A 20031-nucleotide genomic window follows, 5' to 3' on the forward strand; every position below is an offset into this window, starting at 1 on the left:
GTCATGTCACGTCACTCACTCACTTAAACCTGTTTTTAAATAAGTCTTTGTTGTTGACAGAATTACTTAAGTGAATGATTCAGTTATTTTAACCATTGTATTTGAACAAATAAGTTGAATGTATTTGAACAAATAAGTTGAATGATTCACTCACTTACAGAGATGGTTATTTGTCTCCACCTATTTTAACATATATATACAAACATACATTCATACACACACAAACTACTATTAGTTTAACGAAGTACACATAGCAAGGACTTTAAGAAAACAAGCAGCAAATTATTAGAGCACAAGTCTAAAAGGTTTTTTTTTTTTTATAGAAATAGAATTAGAATAGAGAGTGATAGAGAAAAAATTTGTTTTTAGCCGATTCTTGAAGATGGCTAAGGACTGCTTGGATTGAGTTGTACAGGTCATTCCACCAGGAGGGAACATTTAATTTAAAAGTCTCTAAAATTGACTGGAGAACGCAAGCTTCTAGAGGGCATATAAGTCTAAAGTAATGAATTTAGGTAAAGGGGTGCAGAGCCAGTGGTGGTTTTGTTTTTTGCGAGCAGCTATTGGTAGCCAGTGCAAATTGATAAACAGAGGTGTGACGTACATTCTTTTCGGTATGAAAAGCCATGTTTCTGAATGACAGAACCTAATGATGCCATGTAGACAGAGAAGAGAAGTGGTCCAAGAACTGAGCCCTGAGGCACCCCAGTAGTTAGATGTTGCGACTTAGACACCTCACCTCTCCAAGGTACTTTGAAGGACCTATATGATAGATAAGACTCAAACCACTGGAGTGTGGTTCCTGACATGCCCTTTGCCAATAGGGTTGACAGGAGGATCTGGTGGTTAACTGTTTCAAAAGCAGCTGACAGATCAAGCAAGATAAGTATTGATGATTTGGAATCCGCTCTTGCCAGTCAGAGACTTGGTTCAACACAGCTCGTTCAAGTGTTTTTGCAATGAAAGGAAGAAGGGAAACTGGTCTGTAGTTCCCTAAAAGATATGGGTTGAGGGTGGGTTTCAAAAGTAGTGGGGTTATACGAGACTGTCTAAATGTTGAGAGGAAAAACACCAGTGTGGAGGGATATGTTAATGATGTGAGTGAGTGCAGGTACAACTGTAGGAGAAAAGGCTTGAAGAAGATGAGATGTAATAGGATCAAATGAACAAGTAGTAGGGTGATTAGAAAGGATGAGTTTGGAGACTTCTGCCTCAAAGATTGAAGAGAAGGATGTGAATGAGTGTATGTTTGCTGGTAAGGTGTGCTTGACAGATTGTGATTTGGAAAATTGTGAACTAATGTTTTTAATTTTATTAAAGAAAAACGTGGCAAAGTCGTCATATATTGGAGTTGATGCAGAAGGGGGAGGAGGACAAATTAGGTAAAAGTCTTGACATTTTTGAAAGCAGTCTCTTATGCTTACCAATGCTGGATTTATTTGATTGATTATACAGTTAAAACAGTGAAATATTATTAAAAATTATAATAACTAACATTATTAAAAATGATAATAACTATTTTTAATTTATTCTAAAAATGTCATTTATTCTTGTGATGCAAAGCTGGATTAAGCAGCTGTTAATGCAGTATTACAGTTATTTTTGCATCTGACCTTTTTGAATATGCATTTGTGGGAGTATCCCTGTAGGACACAAAATTTATGGGAGGAGTGTATTAAAATCCACATTGCAACATGATTTACTAACATTTGCGCTCATCAAATAACTGGTACTTGCACCATTATTTAACGCTCCAAAAAAATCGTGTCTTAAAGCAGACGCTTATTTGCACTGCTCTTGGTAGATTGTGTTGGTCATTATGGAAATGTTTTTTAAAGGGGTCATATGACGTTGCTAAAAATAACTTTATTTTGTGTATTTGGTGTAATGCAATGTGTTTATGCAGTTTAAGGTAAAAAAACACATTATTTTCTACATAATGTACATTATTGTTTCTCCTCTGTGCCCCATAGATTTTTACAAAGCTCATCATTCTGAAAAGCGAGGTGTGCTCTGATTTGCCAGTTAACCAGTACGCTGTGATTGGCCAAATGCCTCAAGTGTGTGACAGAAATGTTACACCCCTAACAAATTGTGATGCCATCTCCCAGCAGGACGAGACTCAGCAGCTGCTCTGCTCGCGCACATCCAATCATCGGTTCTCTTTTAGCAGTTCAGTCAATGTACTGTTAGGAGTAACTGAATGACTCGGGCTATTGGTTTATTTCACATCAGAGGGAGTGTAAGGCACATTTATAAACAGAATAACTAATAATTATTTGTGTATTAAATAAAATAATTTGTGGATTAGTGTGGACTGGAGACCCGAACCATTTCAAACGATTAAATTAAATTTGGTGAACTGGTTCGACTGGTTCACTTAGAAGATCCAGTTAAATAGAAGGATAGTTTGCGATCCGTTCATCACTAGATGAGACAAAACAAATAAAAACCATTAAAAACGAGCCATTTGTTGCATCCAGTGCATGGGGACATAATTACTGATTATAATGTCTTATACTGTCTTTTTATGCGTTGAGTTGAATATCGCGCTGCGTAAACATAAAACCATGTCTGCATTTGTAATCGATATATATAAAAACAATATATATTCTTTATATTAAAAGTTAGATTAAAATATCTACACTGTTCAAAACTCGCGTTTGAATCATCATTGGCAAATTATTTAAATATAATAGTCTAAAATAGTCTAAATACAGATGATGAACAGATTTTTTTTAAATGATCACCAAGGTGTCAGTGTTCACAGTTTATCAGAAGCTGAAACAGCAGCAGCTGGCTTTGGATTGGTTGGATGTTTATTTGCATTGTGTGTTTGAGTGAGCGTTTGATCATTTTCTAAAGGGTTTCCTCACAATGACTCACCTTCCTCAGTGGGAGGGACCTGATATGTTTTTACTTTGTCAGCTCCTCTTAGATCAGTGTAGAGTAATGTGTTAGCACAGATGTGAGATGGTGGGCTGGAAACCAGAAGAGTGAACTTGAAGAGATTTTGTGTGTGTGTGTGTGTGTGTTTCTTAAAGGAGGCTATACTTGAATGTATTGAGAATTAATGCAATTATGCATGGTAATTACAATTTTTCTATGATGAAGTACTCTCTCCAGTTCTAGATTATTATGCAGAAACTTCACTGCAAATGTAGAAAATGAGCAGTTTATACAGCGATTTCTATCTGACCTTAAATAACACTGTAACAAATTATTTTTTTAAGTTGTAAATAAAACATAACTTTTGAGTATGTTTTACAAGAAAATACTGTTTCAGTCTTTCTACTTCAGAATTCCATGTTTAATTCAATGTAACTTGCTGTTTCTTTTTAATAATTTGTGAAATTTACTCAGTGAAAATAATTCATAATTTTTTTTTCCAGAGTACATTTGGCTGATGAAAGTCAGGGTTGATTTTATTCAAATTAAATATTATTTAAATATTTTACAAAATATATACAAATCTTCAATAGAAATTTATATTTAATATTTTTATTATTGTTTCATACATACCTATTTGTATATTTTTCTACTTGTGTAAACCTAGTCTAAAAGTAAGCCACTCTTTACCTAATGGTGTTAGTATGGGACTGGACTATCTGTTCATCCAGCCAATGGCAAAAAGGGGGAGTGTCCAAGAAACCGTTGCAAAGATTCATTATTTTTGCAATTCCATTTGTTGTTGCAAGTGGTGCATAACACTTCTCTTTTAGCTGTTAAGAAATCTTGTGTGTGAAATGTGCGTCTAGGTTTGCAGTGTATGTATGTGTGCGCCTTTCCAGTATGGGCTATGTAGTATGTGTGTAGGACTGTAGGAAATGGAGGCCTTTATCATTCCCTGTGCAGGCTTACATCCCCGTCTCTAAGCAACGGTTGCCAAGCAGCCCGTATAGCTGGAGCAGAACGAGAGAATGAAGAGAATGAGCACGAGAGAGAGTCTGTTTAGCTGAAGGACACCGTACACACACACACACACACACACATACACAGACACATACAGACACATACATTGGTAAACTAAGATGCAGGTTATCTCGTGTGTGTATATGAGACCATAGAGCTGGTTATGAAGGACACTGAATGTGTATATCTGCAAGTTCACAGTGTTCCATCTGAAAAGTCTCTCAGCCAACATCATCCTCTGTGAGAATGTGTGTGTGTGTGTGTGAGAGAGAGAAAGAGAGAAATGCAGGTGTGTGTCTCATTTTGAGAGACGTGTCTGTAATCACTAAGTGGTTTATCATCTTTTTTTAGAATAAAGCACAAACTGTTTCAGGAATCAGCCACTTGACATCATTTGCAGGTTTACGGTGTGTTTATGCGTCGCGTTTGGTATGTGTGTGTACGAGCGTTATGTATTAATCATCTTAATGACAGCTCTCTGTATGGAGTGAAGCCCCATTAAACTGGGTCACATTTTAAGTTTATTACATGACATACATGAATTATGATCACATGGTCATGTTGCACTTTTCTCTCTCTCAGGGTTGGATGACTGTTTGCTGCAGTATATGAGGACATTTGAGAGAGAGCAGATAACGGGAGAGCAGCTGCTTCACATCACCCATCAGGAGCTGGAAGAGCTTGGCGTGACCCGCATCGGACACCAGGAGCTCATTCTAGAGGCTGTGGACTTACTCTGCGCACTGGTGCGTGTGTGACTGTGTGTTTGAGAGTGAAAGAGACTGGCTGTGATAATGATGTGTTTGTTTTGTATTAATGACACAACAGACATTTTAATCAAACTCCGCTTAACACTGAATGATTAGCACCCAGCGGGAATCTCCCAACCAGTACACAAAAAGAGGAGGAGAGTGTGGAGGGAAGGGAAGATGCGTTTTTGGTTTTGGCCTACTAGAGGAATTCATGCATCATAGAGAGATAGAGAGAGAGAGAGAGAGAGAGAGAGAGAGGAGGAATTACTGTAAATCTAACTACAGTTAACATCCTCACAGCTGTTCCTGCAGATTCAACTCAATAGCAGAATTCGAGTTTATTAGTAAAGAGCTGTTTTGAGTGAATACTAATGTAAATAGGGTCCAAAACTTCAATGAAAGTTTTCATTTTGCTTTTAGTACATTAAAGGGGGGGTGAAATGCTCGTTTTCACTCAATATCCTGTTAATCTTGGGTACATATAGAGTAGTACTGCATCCTTCATAAATCCAAAAAGTCTTTAGTTTTATTATATTCATAAGAGAAAGATAGTCTGTACCGATTTTTCCCAGAAAAACACGACCGGCTGGAGGCGTGACGTGTGGGCGGAGCTAAAGTATCACGAGCGCGAATAGGCTTTTGCGTTGAGAGCATGTGGAAGCTGTGACATTACCGTGAGGGAAAACCCATCATCCAAAACAAACCATGGCTTACAGTCAGATTCAGCCGTTTATTTATGATCCAGAATCAGATCCAGAGGCTGAAACTGAACGAAAGCAGCAGCAGCAACGACTCGCTCCGAGCGGGGCTCGAACCCAGGTCTCTGGCATGGGAGGGGACGCACTAACAAGGAGGCAGAGATATTTGAAGCAGTTTTACTCACCGCCTGCGGTTCCAACACACGATCGTGACCCTTTTTCCTTGGGATTGCATCATCCTTAAGAAATAAATGATACGCAAATCCGTCGTCAAACTGGGCCTTGTGAACAAGCATCTTCGAAATGCAGGGAACAAACAAAAACACTTGCACAACTCCGTTGATGCTCTGTAAAAATTAAACTCCATCCACTGGTCCCTTAATGCTGTTTTTTTTGGTAATCTGTGCAGGGTTGTCTTGCCCTGGCAACCAAAAACACACTTCTTTTGTGACTTTTCGCGATGCTCTCGCTCTGATCAGTGAATCGCTCTGATCAGTGAATGTCTCTGCTGTGCTCTGCTATACGGGAGCGCGCGCTCTTCCGGGAGAAGTGCCCTAGGACCCATATAAGGAAATTTCGCTCCATCTAACGTCACACAGAGCCATACTCGAAAAAAACTTTCCGAAACTTGTGACAAACAGGAAGGAGTATTTTGGGAACAAAAATACTTCTTCAAACGTACAACTTAATTTTTGAAACTTTGTCCATGTTTAGCATGGGAATCCAACTCTTTAACAGTGTAAAAAACTCAGTATGCATGAAATAGCATTTCACCCCCCCTTTAAATTTTTTTATTTAACTTAAATTTATTTTTATTTACATTTTAGTCCTAGTAATTATAATTTGAACATTTTTGTCTTGTATATTATTTAGCTGAAGTTTTTTTTTTGTCCAATCTTTATATATTCTTTTTATTAAAAATTTACATTGAAATACATGGTTCTACAGGCTTCCATTTAAGTTATAATATTAAATATATAAAAATAAAATTGATAATAATAATAATATCATTATAAAAAATATGATTAATTTAAAAAATAAATATAACATCAATTTAAAATCACCAGTCAACCACTTAGCTAAAATGAGAGTTTTCATTTCTATCTGAGTCTAAAAAAAATACTCACATACTTCAGTTCACAAGACCTAACAGAAATATTTCAGCATGCCTGATATTAACATGCAGTGACAGACCATGTTAGGCACATTCAAAGTTTATGAAATGCAGGTAAGTAAAAACTCTTATTTTTTCAGCAGCCTACACAATGCAAAATAATAATAATAAAAAATTATAGAATCTCTCTGCATTATGCTATTTGGTATTTTGAGTTTAATAGAATTTACAAACAAAAACATACAAAAGTTGAAGTAAAGCAAGATACACTGGCTGCCCTCCGAAGCACCATCCTGAAGCCTTTTTCTCCTTATAAATGTTGCATTAAACCTTTTTTAAAACAAGACTAACCTGTCACCAGTTCATTCCTAAATCCTCACAGGAGTCTGCTGACCTTCCAGGGTTTATCCTTTTAAAATATATTTCTTTGCTTTGGGTCTCTGCTATTTTTTCTAACATACATAGCTATCTGAAAACTTATTTAGATTCTAAAGACACCTCGGAGAGCTTTTAAAAATGTGCCATGAACAACATCAAAGACCTTACTGCCAAACCTATTTATATAAGGATCTATTTATAATAATGGTTGGAACATTGAATGGGTGTCTGCATATTAATATGCATTGAGGCTCTAATTTATGCAGCGATTGTGGTGCTTAGATAAGAGAACAACAGTCACGACTGTAGAAAATGACACGTCAGTACTGCAGGTACCAACAAACACCATATAAAGAAAAAAGAAAAATAAATCGAGAGGAAGTCTGAAAACCCCTCATCTCTATAAATGACAGATGTTTGTGGCAGCTTATTAATACTGTAAACAAATCCAAAAGAAGAAATGTGATAAAATCTTCTGTTTGTTACTAAAAGCTTTGAAACAGTCAGTTGTGAATCAGAATGGTCTGGTGATTGAACTATTCAGCCAATCGATTCACAGAAATGATGGGTTTTGCAGTACCATAGCCTCCAAGTTCTGAGAAACTGACATTTATTCTGAGTAATGCCTTTGCCAGATATGAATGGAGACTTGATTGTGTGCTTTATTTCATTTCACAGTGTAGGCAGTGTTTTATTTCTGAGTAACTTTGTTAGTCTGTATGATGACCCTCAGAACATGATGTGCGAATGCAGCTTGATAGGTTTTTCTTCTGCTTACACTTACACAGTTTTGCTTTTATGTCTCAGAATGAGAAAATAAGCCATAAAATTGACGGCTGTACTTCGGTTTACTAACTTGGACCTTCTTAGGCAAAACTGATATTAGACTTTGTAGAGAAAAGAACAGTGTAAACTAATAAATCTATCTTGTTCATGCTATTTTGATCATTTTAATGCATGCTTGCTTAAGAAAACGAAAAAGAAAAAACAAACAAACAAAAAAAGAATCCTACAGACCTCAAACTTTTGAATGGTAGTGTAAACACTTGTTTTCCTCCTGTTGCAGAACTATGGTCTAGAGACAGAGAATTTGCGGACTTTGTCGCACAAACTCAATGCATCTGCTAAGAATCTGCAGAACTTCATTACGGGCCGTCGCCGCGGGGGGCATTATGATGGACGGGTGTCACGCCGCCTCCCGAACGACTTCCTGACTTCAGTCGTTGACCTCATCGGAGCTGCAAAAAATCTACTAGCCTGGCTGGACAGGTATTTAAACCGATGTAAACAGGATATGAACTCACCTGGACTGAACAAAACAAACCTACCATAGTAATAAATGGGACTGAAATCAAACTTGATTGGAATGAATCAAAAGTGAATCAAATAGCCTGGATAAGTTGTTGTTTTTTTGCTTGCATAATGGAAACTATCCAGAAATCCAGGTTTGAGTCCAGCCCAGGTCATGTCATGTTTAAAATAAGAAAAATGTTGCTCTTGTTGATTATTTGGAACAGGGCTAGTTGTTTGTCCACTGTAATGGCTTCATCTCTTCGTGTATGTGTTTTGCTTTGTTTGCAGGTCTCCATTTGTCAGTGTTTCTGAGTACTCAGTGCTGAAGAACAATATTGTTCAGCTCTGTCTAGAGCTTACCACCATAGTACAGCAGGTGTGTGTGCGTGTGAGTGTTTCGGTATTCAACACACACAAATAGCACAGTCCTTTATTATTATTTAAATGTACGTGTTTCTCTTCTCCTCTCAGGACTGCACAGTGTATGAAACTGAGAATAAGATTCTACATGTGGTGAGTGTTTCTCAAGCCACACACACACACACACACACACTTTCTTTTCACACACACAATCTTGTACATCTATACATGTGAGGAACCTCTATGAACTGTATTGAGAGCATCTAATTTTGATTTTCTACAGGCAATTACTTTGACTCAGTAATGCATTAAAAATTAAAGCCATGGAAGGCTTTAGAAGCACAAATGTGAAATTCACATTTTTTAACATGATTTTTTCAGTTGTGTATTATTATTTTTTTGAAGATCCTGCTTTTAAGGTGCAGTCACCTTTCAAGGTAAAGAAAATGTCCTTTAAGACATTAACACCACTTTATAAAAGTTTTTTTTTACAAGTGAGGAACATCCTCCATCCCTAAAGGCTGTTTAAAAGATATTTTCCTATAGTGGTGAAGTCTTGCAAGCAAACACTCACACACTTTTCTCACTCACACACACATCCTTTAAAAGTAAATTTCAAGTAAAAACGTGATTGTGGAGTCACATGCATCTAGCTTGCTCTGAAGCAAAAATCTGTTATTTGTGTGTGTGTGTGTGTGTGCGCGCATGTGTGTTTAGCCTAAGGTTGGATATCTTGAATAATGCAGATTGTGAAGTTTTCTCCCTTTAGGATCACTGCTTGTAGAACAGAAAGAGAGAGGGAAGGATGGATGGAGACAAACAGAGAGAAAAAGATGAAAGAAAAATTATAGCATGGATAAATCTATATATAGCATATTACTTATTAACTGCTTATACATTATTGGTATATTTCATGATGCTGACCGACTTTCGGACTGTTGAAGTGATGCCAGTGTTGACTGTTCCTTTCCAGTTCAATGTCTTTAAATAGACTGAGAGATTTACTATTAAAAACCGCAAACATTTACTGACAACACTGTCTGTCTCTTATTGTCTTTCTGTCTTTATCTCTCTTTGCAGTGTAAGACTCTATCAGGTATCTGCGAGCACATTATTTCATTGTCGTCGGATTCGTTGGTGTCGCAGTCTGCCCACCTAGAGGTTGTCCATCTGACGAATGTTATGCCTAGCGAGGGCCTGGTGAGTAAACAACAGCAATATCCCTTTCATAATCAACAGAATTACGAGAATGTGCATGCAGAGTATGCATTATAGTTTTCTCTGCATACTGTAATGTGTAATATGCTGAGACAACTGTAAGTCAACTCTTTGTAGACATATGCCTTAAAGTGCACCTATGAAGCTTGTACCTCAAGCATTCGTTAGCATAGCATGTCATGCATTTAACCTGGAAGAATAACATGAAAGTAGCCTAAATACCCAAGTACCCAAATAACTACATCTGAATTCAAAATGATGAAAATATGTGGTTCATAAATATATTTGGTATTCAAAAAGGTTTCCAAAAAAGTAAACTCCGAAAGTCACTTGATTCACTTTACACTTGTTGTCTATAAGCTGTTCTGTACATTGTGCCTTCAAAATGATTAAACTCCCAACATGTAAAATGAATGCACAAAATCATTCTTTTCCATTTACTACAGTCTTGCTTTCCACTCACTGATCTCTATAGACATTATCTATGATAGATTAGTGTTTCCACCATGTTTTATAGCAACCCGACTCATGTATTATCTAGAATTCACAATTTCCCAATTATAAATGTGACTTGGTCACTCATGTGCTTGGAATTAGTAATTGCAATATTTTCGAATGCACACATTAGCAACACTGCAGTGGTGTGAGTTTGGGATGGGATGATCTTTTTCTGTGAATAATGGCAGACAGGGAAGCATATTTGAAAACAATCACTGTTCTTGCAGTTCTATTTAGCAACAGATATTATACAGGTCAACTCGATTTGAAAAATCTGTATTAATCTGTTGTGATCTACTGATTGATTGATTGATGTTATGATTGACAGCCTATTTCCTGTTTTTAGGGCATGTACATCAAGTCCACATATGATGGTCTTCATGTGATCACTGGAACCACAGAGAATGTGAGTTCAGAGCTGTCTTATAGAGGGTCCTAATAAATGTTTGAGAGGAGCATGTTCATATTAATTCCACCAATCTTAACTCTAAAATTAGGGCAACTTTTTTTTTAAGCAATGTTGCTTGGGCACATTCTTATGAAAGTGAATGGGCAACAAATCTCTTTCTGGATACTTTAGATCGGTCTTGTGTCTCACCTGGTTGCTTATTGACAGCGACATTGCTCAAAAAGTTTTGGTTCTCTCATTGGTAAAATATCACAACTACTGGAAAGATAGCACTGAAACAAGAATCTTAAGTCTGTGACAACCCTAGGGTTATCTAGTAAAACATTTGAAATTACTTAAAGTACCTTTAACAGTTACACTTTTTCAACCGTTTTATCACATTATTTTAGTATAATTAATATAGTGTTATAGTATTTATTCATATTTTGAAACAGCTTTTATTTCAATATTTTTTGTTTATATTTAGATTTTAATGGTATATGTAGGTATTTTTTAATTGCACTTTTAGTAATTGTAGTACTTCTGCCAAGGCAACATTTCTAATTTTCATGAAGTTTAAGTTTTTCCTCTTATATTTATAATTAATTTAATTTCAGCCTTATTTCAGTTAATAAAAATTATATTGGTTGTTTCAGTTAACAGTAACAACATTAGTTTTTAATGCTTTTTGCCAGTGTGTGACATTTACAGTTACAGACATCATATAGAGAAGTGATGTCTCCAGACATAATTGTATCATGAAAAGCACCATCAGAGTTCTTCTACATCTAGATTAAACCTCCTGTAAGTGGTCAAGTCAATTTTAAGATCATAATTTGTGCGATAGGACTTCTTATCCGTACAGGAAAAGCAGCTCTGGTTTCCTTCAGATTGTCAGTGCCCATTTCAGGCAGTGCTGCTTTATAAAGCACATGCTGTGCTGCAGCTCTTCTGTGGGGACAGCAGAACCAGGTCATCCACATAGAGCAGCCACTTGATTTCAGAGTTGGTAGAGTGAGGCTTTGAATGGTGGATTGTTCCAGTGCTGTTGTTAAATCATTTATGTACTTGTATAATTAGGTTGGACTCAAGCTACATGCCTTTTTTAGTTGCTGAAAGAACATAATTCACTGATTTACTGATGCACATTTACTGTTCAGCTAACATCATTCTTACAGAACCACACATCAGAGCAAATGCAAAATCTTCTGATTAACATTCTGCACTGGTGTGGCATGGTTTAGTGGTTAAATTTTGGAAAAGTTGTCCCAACCCCAGAATGTTTGAAAATGTCAACCGTTGTACCCTTGAGAAAGACATTTAATCTAAAGTCGCTCCTGGCAGACTGGCACTGCATGAATTGTACTGCAAGTCGCTAATGCATAGAAGCATCATCTAGATGACTGCTTAATAAGTTTGAACAGGTTATGAAAAAATTATTTCAAATTAACTTTTAGCTATTGATGCCTGAGTATGCAAAGAGAAAAAAATGAACAGAGCTGCATCTCCCTAAAGCATTGTAAGCCTAAGTAGATTGTCGAAACCATTGGCACCAATGCTCCCTATGATCTACTTAGGCTTACAGTGGTTTTATGAAAACGCAGATTTTGATGAAACATTCTTCACAGGGAAGGTCAAGATTTAGGTATGTATGATAATATAATGCAACACAGAAATGCCTGGTGTCAGATTTGTCTCTATAAAGAACGGGGGTTATTAATCTCTCAATCTCTCTCTTGCAGTCTCCTGCAGATCAATGTAAGAAGATCCACGCCGGAGATGAGGTCATTCAGGTCAATCACCAAACAGTGGTGTGTATCATTGCGTGGGTTAGGCTGACATCTGTTTTGAGCTTGCATCCTAGATAATATGCAGTAATGTTTGAAGAGGTATGATTGATAAGCATTTGATGCTCAAGGGTTTTCAGGTGGATCTTATCAAGCCGGTCAAAGGACAATTTGCAATTTCTTTATAAGCAATTGTCCGTTTTATGGCCATAAATATTTTTTGCTCTCTAATAATGTTTTCTACAGTGCCCTGCACATGACATACGGACAAACATATATTCATTTTAGTCAAAAGTTAAGAATTAAGAATTATTGGTCCCCGATTTAAATAAAAAATGGCCCTGTGGCACTAATTTGTCCCCATCCACATCCAGCATTTGTCTTTGAATGTGTATGTTAACATTGTCTATTTATTTACTGATATTAAGTATTTATATTTTGAAATGATCTCTATCTTTCAGGTGGGCTGGCAGTTGAAGAATTTGGTTAACTGTCTCCGTGAGGATCCAAGTGGAGTCATCCTCACGCTGAAGAAGAGGCCACAGAACACTCTGGGCTCCACCCCTGCACTGCTGAAGAACGCTCGCTGGAAACCACTTGCCCTGCAGGTGTGTGTGTGTGTGTGTTTTTGTATGCAGGAATAGTTCAATGTGTTTGTTCAACTGTGTCCATTTAATATGTACAGTAGCATGTGCAAGTGTGTGTGTGTGTGTGTATGAGTATATCTCAGAGCAGTGAATGAGTTCCATATGGCTTGTTGCCATGGCAGCCAGAGTTCTGTGGTTGCTCTGGATACAAGTATCAGACAGATGCAGTTAAAGCTTGCACATGTGTCCTCTCCTCACAGTCACGACACACTGGAGCGGAGTGGACCTTCACTCATGAATGAATCCACAGTGGTGATTTGAAGGACATAATGCTGATTGACATAATTATAGATAAACTTACGGTGAAACAGGATTTTAAATCCTTTCTGAATGAACAGATAAAGAGTTGAAGAGGGGATATACACCTGCGAATTACTGAATGGATACGGCACTATAAAGGACTGGCAAATGAGCAGCTGGATAAAATGACTAAAGAATAAAAGGACGTTATTGAACTTATATGTTTACATGCAATAAAACAATGCCCACTAATAACTGATAATGATAAATCGAGCAGCGTTTTTATGAACGTTTCTCCTTCCTCTTGTTGCCGGGTTGCTGTCTGCTGCTTTTTGCTATGCTTTTCCTCATTGCTAACTGACTGATGCAGCACTCATGGTTGCTAAGGGCAACACTATCATCATTTTTGAAACACACTCTTGGTCCTCTAATAGTTAAAGATCTTTAGATGTGCGTGTGACTGATCACTAACCTGCCCCCTAGTGAAACTAACTGGACAAGACTAACATACTGTATGTATGACTACATTTGAAAATATATTTTAGCCTGAATACTTACTTAAGCCATCATGAGAAATATTGGTTGTTCTGTCTCAAGTTTGTATGTTTTAATAGTGGATTTTTGTGTAACTCTTTTTTTTTTTTACATTAATATAATAACAAAAATGTGTCATTAGCTTCATACTAAGGCTCTTTTGTGCATGTTTTTGATTGACAGCCGCTGTCCACCAGTCCATGCAGTGGTTCTCCCACCCCACCCAGCACGCTCGGGTCAGTGGGCCTCTCACCTGGAGTGGACACACCAGGGGGACATGATGTTTTTATTCTTTCTCCTGTCTACGGACACAGGTATTCACAAATGAAATACAAGATGCAACCAAAACCATTAGTTTCTTTTAGGAGGTTGGTGTAACTGTATTTTCTTTCTTTGGCTCTTGTTCATTTAGAGAGGAAGATCTGGATCGGGGTGGATTTGGTGTGTTTGGCTCGGATTCTCCGGGATATTATGTAGAACAGGAGATAATGGGGGGCCAGTACTTCCCCCTCCTTGAAGAGGATTCTGGGAGAAATACCGGACTGCGACGCAGAGACAGGACCCCAACTCACAGTAAGAAGATCCATTTGGAAATTACGAATATGCAAATAGATAAACAGATTTTCTAATTTTGATTTAATTTAAATCTTAACTTGCTTAAAAATTTATATTGTCGAAAAAAAAAAAACATTAAGCACATTTATTTAATCATGTACAGTACACATTAATTATGCATAAAATTAATGTAAAATGCACCAGATTTAGAGAGAGTGGTTGTTTTAATTTGTAGTTGATATAAAATAATAGTAATTTATACACACACAAACACACACACACAAACAAACACACACACACACACAGAGTGGGTATAGAAAAGAATCACTCCCCTTCAAAATAATCACATTTTGTTCCTTTGCAGCCTGAATTGAAGATTTCAGTTTTTGTATAATTCAGCTGTATTTACTTGGTATAACTTATGACATCCAAGTGAAAGATATAGCACCAAATATGTCAGAAAAAATAATAAATAAATAAACCGATTCACTGAGTTGGAAAAGGGATCACCCCCCTCCTAGCTAAGAATGAAAAGAGCTTTCCTGGAGCATTTCAGTCCTTGATAGTGCAACTGAAGCAAACAATCAATAGGGATAAAGGCTATTATTATTAAGTGGAAGGTATTTGGTTGAACACAGACCCTCCCTGAATCAGGACGTCGCTCAAAACTGGATTCATCAGTGAATTCAGTGATGTCATCTCTGTTCAGTTAAAAATAGTGTCTGTGCAATCAAGTTAACGATATCGATGTAAATGAAGTGACCCCAACTAAGCAAGTCGTTATATATATATTTTTTATTTTTCTTTTACTAGTACTATTATATTTTTCTATAATATATTACTATAAAATATATTCGTTTATCTTTTACTAGTACTATTATAATTTTTATTTTAGTTTTTAAAATAAAAATTAGTTTTTTTAGTTTAGTTTTTTCTTGTTTCTACTTCAACAAAACAACATCAATTCAAACAAACCAAACACAGAAGAGGGACAACAGACACCTTAACTAATTTTACAGTCTGAAAAAAGAAAAAAAAACTTTTTGGTCATTCCTTTATATAGTCCAACATTTTGGAAGAGAAACATGCATGCAACATTGCCATGCATCGATGGTACTAGGTTTAGCCTTGTTCATTCATGCTGTTGTATCTTCACAAGTCACTAAGGAGGCTGTGAATCCAAAATGTTTCTGCACACATGTGTGGAGTTAACCAATTTTGTATTATTGTCTTCTTTGCAGCTATAAAACCAGTAAACAACATTCTCTTCTTTAATTAACTTTTACAGGAATTATAATCATCACTGAGATGATAATCAATTTGTAGTAAAAAGGATAAAACCGAATTCACATATGTCCAGAGGTTGACAACAATTGGGCATTCACAAAACGTGGAGAAAAGCCCTAACTCTAACCCTACCTGATGATACAGTGTTGCAGATATGACAGTTACAGGTCGACTGAAGTTTCATTTTGAACCTATTGTAAGGAGCTATGTATGCTCTATAGATGACCTAGTACTATTATATTATATTATATTATAATATAATGTATATTACAAGTGAAAAGTTTATTTGTTTGTACTGAATGCATTTATGCTGGTTTTAAAAATGTTATTGTGTCTGAACTTGATGATTTTGATTGCCGCATTACAGTTTGAATTTAAATGATTGGTCATTAAATATTATTATCTGTTTCTAAATTAATTTGTTACTGTCCTAATCCATATACATAAATATTTTCAATTCAGAACAACATACTATCATGGTCCATACTGTCTCTATACACTACATAAAGAACTCTGCATTCTCCGTTTTAAATAATATATGAAAGTGCACAGTTTCTAACCATAAAGTGTATTGTTGGAAACTGTGCACTGTTTCATATATTATTAAATAAACCATTGTATGCTTATGCAAAGTTACACAGCGTACATCTTACATCATGTCTGGATGGCCATTTTTGAAGCCGGACATAGAAGCAGTGCATTACAGGAGATTAAGCCACTAGGGAGCTCCGGCTTTAAACTGCAAATCTCAGCCATTTAGTATGTTGCAGTTGCACTACTACGTGCACTAATACACACCAAGAGAATAGATGAAAGATGCTCTGAAATTCACCAGTACGCACACAGATGCACAGTTAAATGTTGTATGTCTCTGCTTGTAGGTGACATCCGACAGGTTTCCATGGGAACTGAATGGCTGGCAGAGCCTCAAGAATCTGGAGTTTACAAAAGAGGTAGCAGAGGTGATGATTTTACTACTATTTTACTCCACTGGCACCAAATTGTACTTTAATTTAAAACTAAGCAACTTTTAATTGCCACATTATAGCTTTTCATTAATGTGACTTTTTCTTTATTTACATTTACATTTAGTCATTTAGCAGACACTTTTATCCTAAGCAACAAATGAGGTCAATATAAGCAATAAAAACCAACAAAAAGGCAATAATATCTAAATGCTGTGACAAGTCTTGGTTAGCCTAATGCATTAAATAAAAAAATAAAAAGAAAGCAAGAAGATAGAATAGAAAAAGAATAGAGAATGTTTGTTTTAGCAAGGAAATTATAAGTGGTTCTCTGGTGGTTTTTTCTTTTTTAGAAATGATCATGTTGACCTCAGTGAGGATTACAGGTCAGAGTTCAGTGTCAGTAATGTGAGGCTAACATAAATGCTCCATCTCTAATGCCTGTGGTATCAGTAGGAAAGAGAGGGGTAGGCTTCCCACTCACGTTCCTATGGAAATATAGCTACACCATTTTCTTTTATATTCATAAATTGCCCATTGAAGTCAGAGATCTATATAGACTATAAAAATCACATATTATATGATGCCAAACACGTGCTTGTTAATACATGAATGTGTAAGGAGCTGCTTCTTGTTAACTAAGTTAATCTGCATCATCTGGCATAGTTGCATATCCTGGCATTTGACATTAGTGTAGTGTAAGTTGATTTCACAAGCATCTGTGAAAAACGTAAATGTCACTGAACTATAGAACTGACATTTCAGAGCATCAGAACAGAGAACACAAAGGTGGTGACTTTGTTCTAGTGAACTCTGCAACCAAAAGCAGGAAATACTGTTACATAGGCTTATCTGTCAAAATTGAGGGAAGCTAAAGGACAAATTTCTTTGAAGAAGCCACCTGAGATTCGGAAAGCTGGAGGAACTGCAAACAAACATTACCGCTTCCTTTTGGTTGTTCAGTACAGAGTAACTGTTAGGAACCTGTCAAGCTAATCACCCACACCTGTTCCCTATCAGCGACCTCATCACAAGGACTATAAAGCAGTCCCCTCAGCCCCAGTTCTGGGTGAAGCCTCCAACAGGAATTTACCTCATGATCTTGTCCCCAACTCACCTCGCTTTCAGAAGACCTCCAGAAGTCACGTATACTTACCTTTGAGAAACCAACCTGTGTGTCTTTGTTCTACTGTCTCCAGAACTCCTGAGATAACCCAGTTACCTGAATTCCCTATGAGCTTCGATATCTCCTGTGTTCCCGTAAGACTCTCTGGGCAGTGGCCTCCCCTGTAAAAGTAAAAGAGACAAGTATTAGTATTCCGGAATTGTGTGGCTTTGACTTCTCGCCAATTGACGAACTCACCTGCATTCTGCCGCTCACTGAGTGATCTGCACAGAATCCGCACCTGAAATTATCTCCTGCTCACCTTTCACGAACTCCTGAAATAATAAACACTGTTCAATTCAACTACCTCTGTCTCCAGTGTATATCCTGACATGAGGCTTGATGCAAACCGCTATAAATTCAGCAGAACCCAAAGACTTCCACAAACACCGCTCCCATGCTGGTGTACATCGCAAACTCAGTCTCTCGACCAGCGCCGTTCTCTAGCAGGGAGGAAGACTTCATCGCAATACTTTCTGGTCCTGGATCAACACACACATCAATACCCTACAGAAATATCAAAAATCTTGTTCATTATCCTGCAATTATTCGGAGTTGCATTGAGATGGGCCGAAGCGTTGTGGTTTCAGGAGGCTGCGGTCACCTCGTCCTTACAGAATTTCATTCAGCATTTTAGAGAACCTATAAACGACGACTCTGACAGTGACCAACAAATGTGTCAAGAGCCTACGGTCCCGTCCACTGATCTTCGCCCAATAGATTCCCCGTTAAGCCCAGGATGGGCTCCCGATCCCCAGTTAAGCCCAGGATGGGCTCCCGATCTACCGTCAAGCCCAGGATGGGCTCCCGATCTCTCGTCATGCCTAGGATGGGCTCCTGAACCCTAGTTAAGCCCAGGGAGGGCTCTGGAACCCCAGTTAAGCCCCGAAGAGGCTCCCGATCTCCCGGTAAGCCCAGAAGAGGCTCCTGATCTCCCATTAGGCCCCGAAAAGGCTCCCGATGTCCCATCAGGCCCTGAAGAGGTTTCCCTTTCACCTGCTCAGGATTGCGCGGAGTCCTCTGCTGCACTTCGGCCCTCCAGACCCATGTCTCCACCTCGGCCCATCAGCCTGCCAGCTCTGCATCCATTTGGCTCCACCGAGGCCCGTCTGCCCAAGGTAGAGGTCTTCACGGGTCCAAAAATTCGTGCCCGAACCCGACAGAGACCCGTAATGTACTACACCGAACCGACCCGGACCCATCTAATATTTCAAAAACTGGACCCGGACCCGTGTAGATCCGAGAAATGCCTACCCGGACCCGTATATTATTTAAAATCTGAACCCGAACCCGCCGGGAAGACACAGACCCGACTGGACCCGACTGGACCCGACGTTCACATATTCCACCTTAAATTGCTATTACAAGTCAATAAACCTGTTGCGAAGAATACAGCTTTTTGTCTTACCTAATTTAAAGAACCGTAGTCTCTCTTCATTGTACCTGACTGCCTGTGATGCATTACAATCCTCCGACAAGAAAGTTATTCATGTTATTCCTCTCGTTATTCCAAGTCCAAGCTGAATCCACTCATTATTTCAGCTTCAAAAGTCCACTTGATGTCACGGTGACGGATGACAAATGCTACTGTGCACATGTACATTCTGACTCGAGTTAATTCGCATAATAACTCAGACTGTTTGCCCTTTTGAACTATAATAATGATCGCTCGTGCAATGCCATGGCCGCTGACGTTATTTATTTACTATCATCTGATCTCTGTCTGTGCTCTCTGCTCTGCATCGAGTCTGAATCTGAACCACTAAAACTTTAAGATTAAATGGTTCATTTATAATATTATAAAAATGGGAGAAAATGTAAAACGCGGTTTGCAGGTCGAAGTGTCCCTCACTGGTTGCCATAGAAACATGAAATGCAGTCGACACTGCACATGCGTGCTAGCTGTATCAACCCAAAATGCTTTAACACAATATGAGCGTAATAGAAAACATTTATGTGACAGTTCACCTCAGATTGTGTTGCTGATTTGAAATATATTAAATATGAGTGTGTCAAGTCCGTGCGTGCACTTGTACTATATTAACTCTGAGTCTGCGAGCGCGAGAGAGAGAGAGAGAGAGAGAGAGAGAAAGAGAGAGATCACTTTTTTTGGCTCACTCTTTTCTTTTCCTAATTTTACAAGTTGCAAGTTACAAAAACACAAGCAGTCTTTGATCACGGCCGGGTGTTCTTTGAGTCCGATGACTCCGATCGGCGATCGCACGGGTATTACACACAAT

At 37.8% G+C, this 20031-nt stretch overlaps 1 protein-coding gene across 1 annotated transcript in view; it reads left to right on the top strand.

Annotated features, from left to right (window-relative positions):
* Window positions 1–20031, top strand: part of LOC113091335 (connector enhancer of kinase suppressor of ras 2) — a 40875-nt gene that overhangs the window by 9665 nt on the left and 11179 nt on the right. The window contains exons 2-12 of the mRNA XM_026256780.1: window positions 4495–4658; window positions 7921–8123; window positions 8436–8523; window positions 8619–8660; window positions 9588–9707; window positions 10570–10629; window positions 12354–12422; window positions 12860–13006; window positions 14003–14133; window positions 14232–14392; window positions 16543–16623. Coding sequence (XP_026112565.1) covers window positions 4495–4658; window positions 7921–8123; window positions 8436–8523; window positions 8619–8660; window positions 9588–9707; window positions 10570–10629; window positions 12354–12422; window positions 12860–13006; window positions 14003–14133; window positions 14232–14392; window positions 16543–16623 — 1266 coding nt within the window. The remainder of the gene's footprint in view (window positions 1–4494; window positions 4659–7920; window positions 8124–8435; window positions 8524–8618; window positions 8661–9587; window positions 9708–10569; window positions 10630–12353; window positions 12423–12859; window positions 13007–14002; window positions 14134–14231; window positions 14393–16542; window positions 16624–20031) is intronic.

Source organism: Carassius auratus, unplaced genomic scaffold (genome assembly GCF_003368295.1).
Source record: "Carassius auratus strain Wakin unplaced genomic scaffold, ASM336829v1 scaf_tig00214183_4049273_7079891, whole genome shotgun sequence".
NCBI lineage: Eukaryota > Metazoa > Chordata > Actinopteri > Cypriniformes > Cyprinidae > Carassius > Carassius auratus.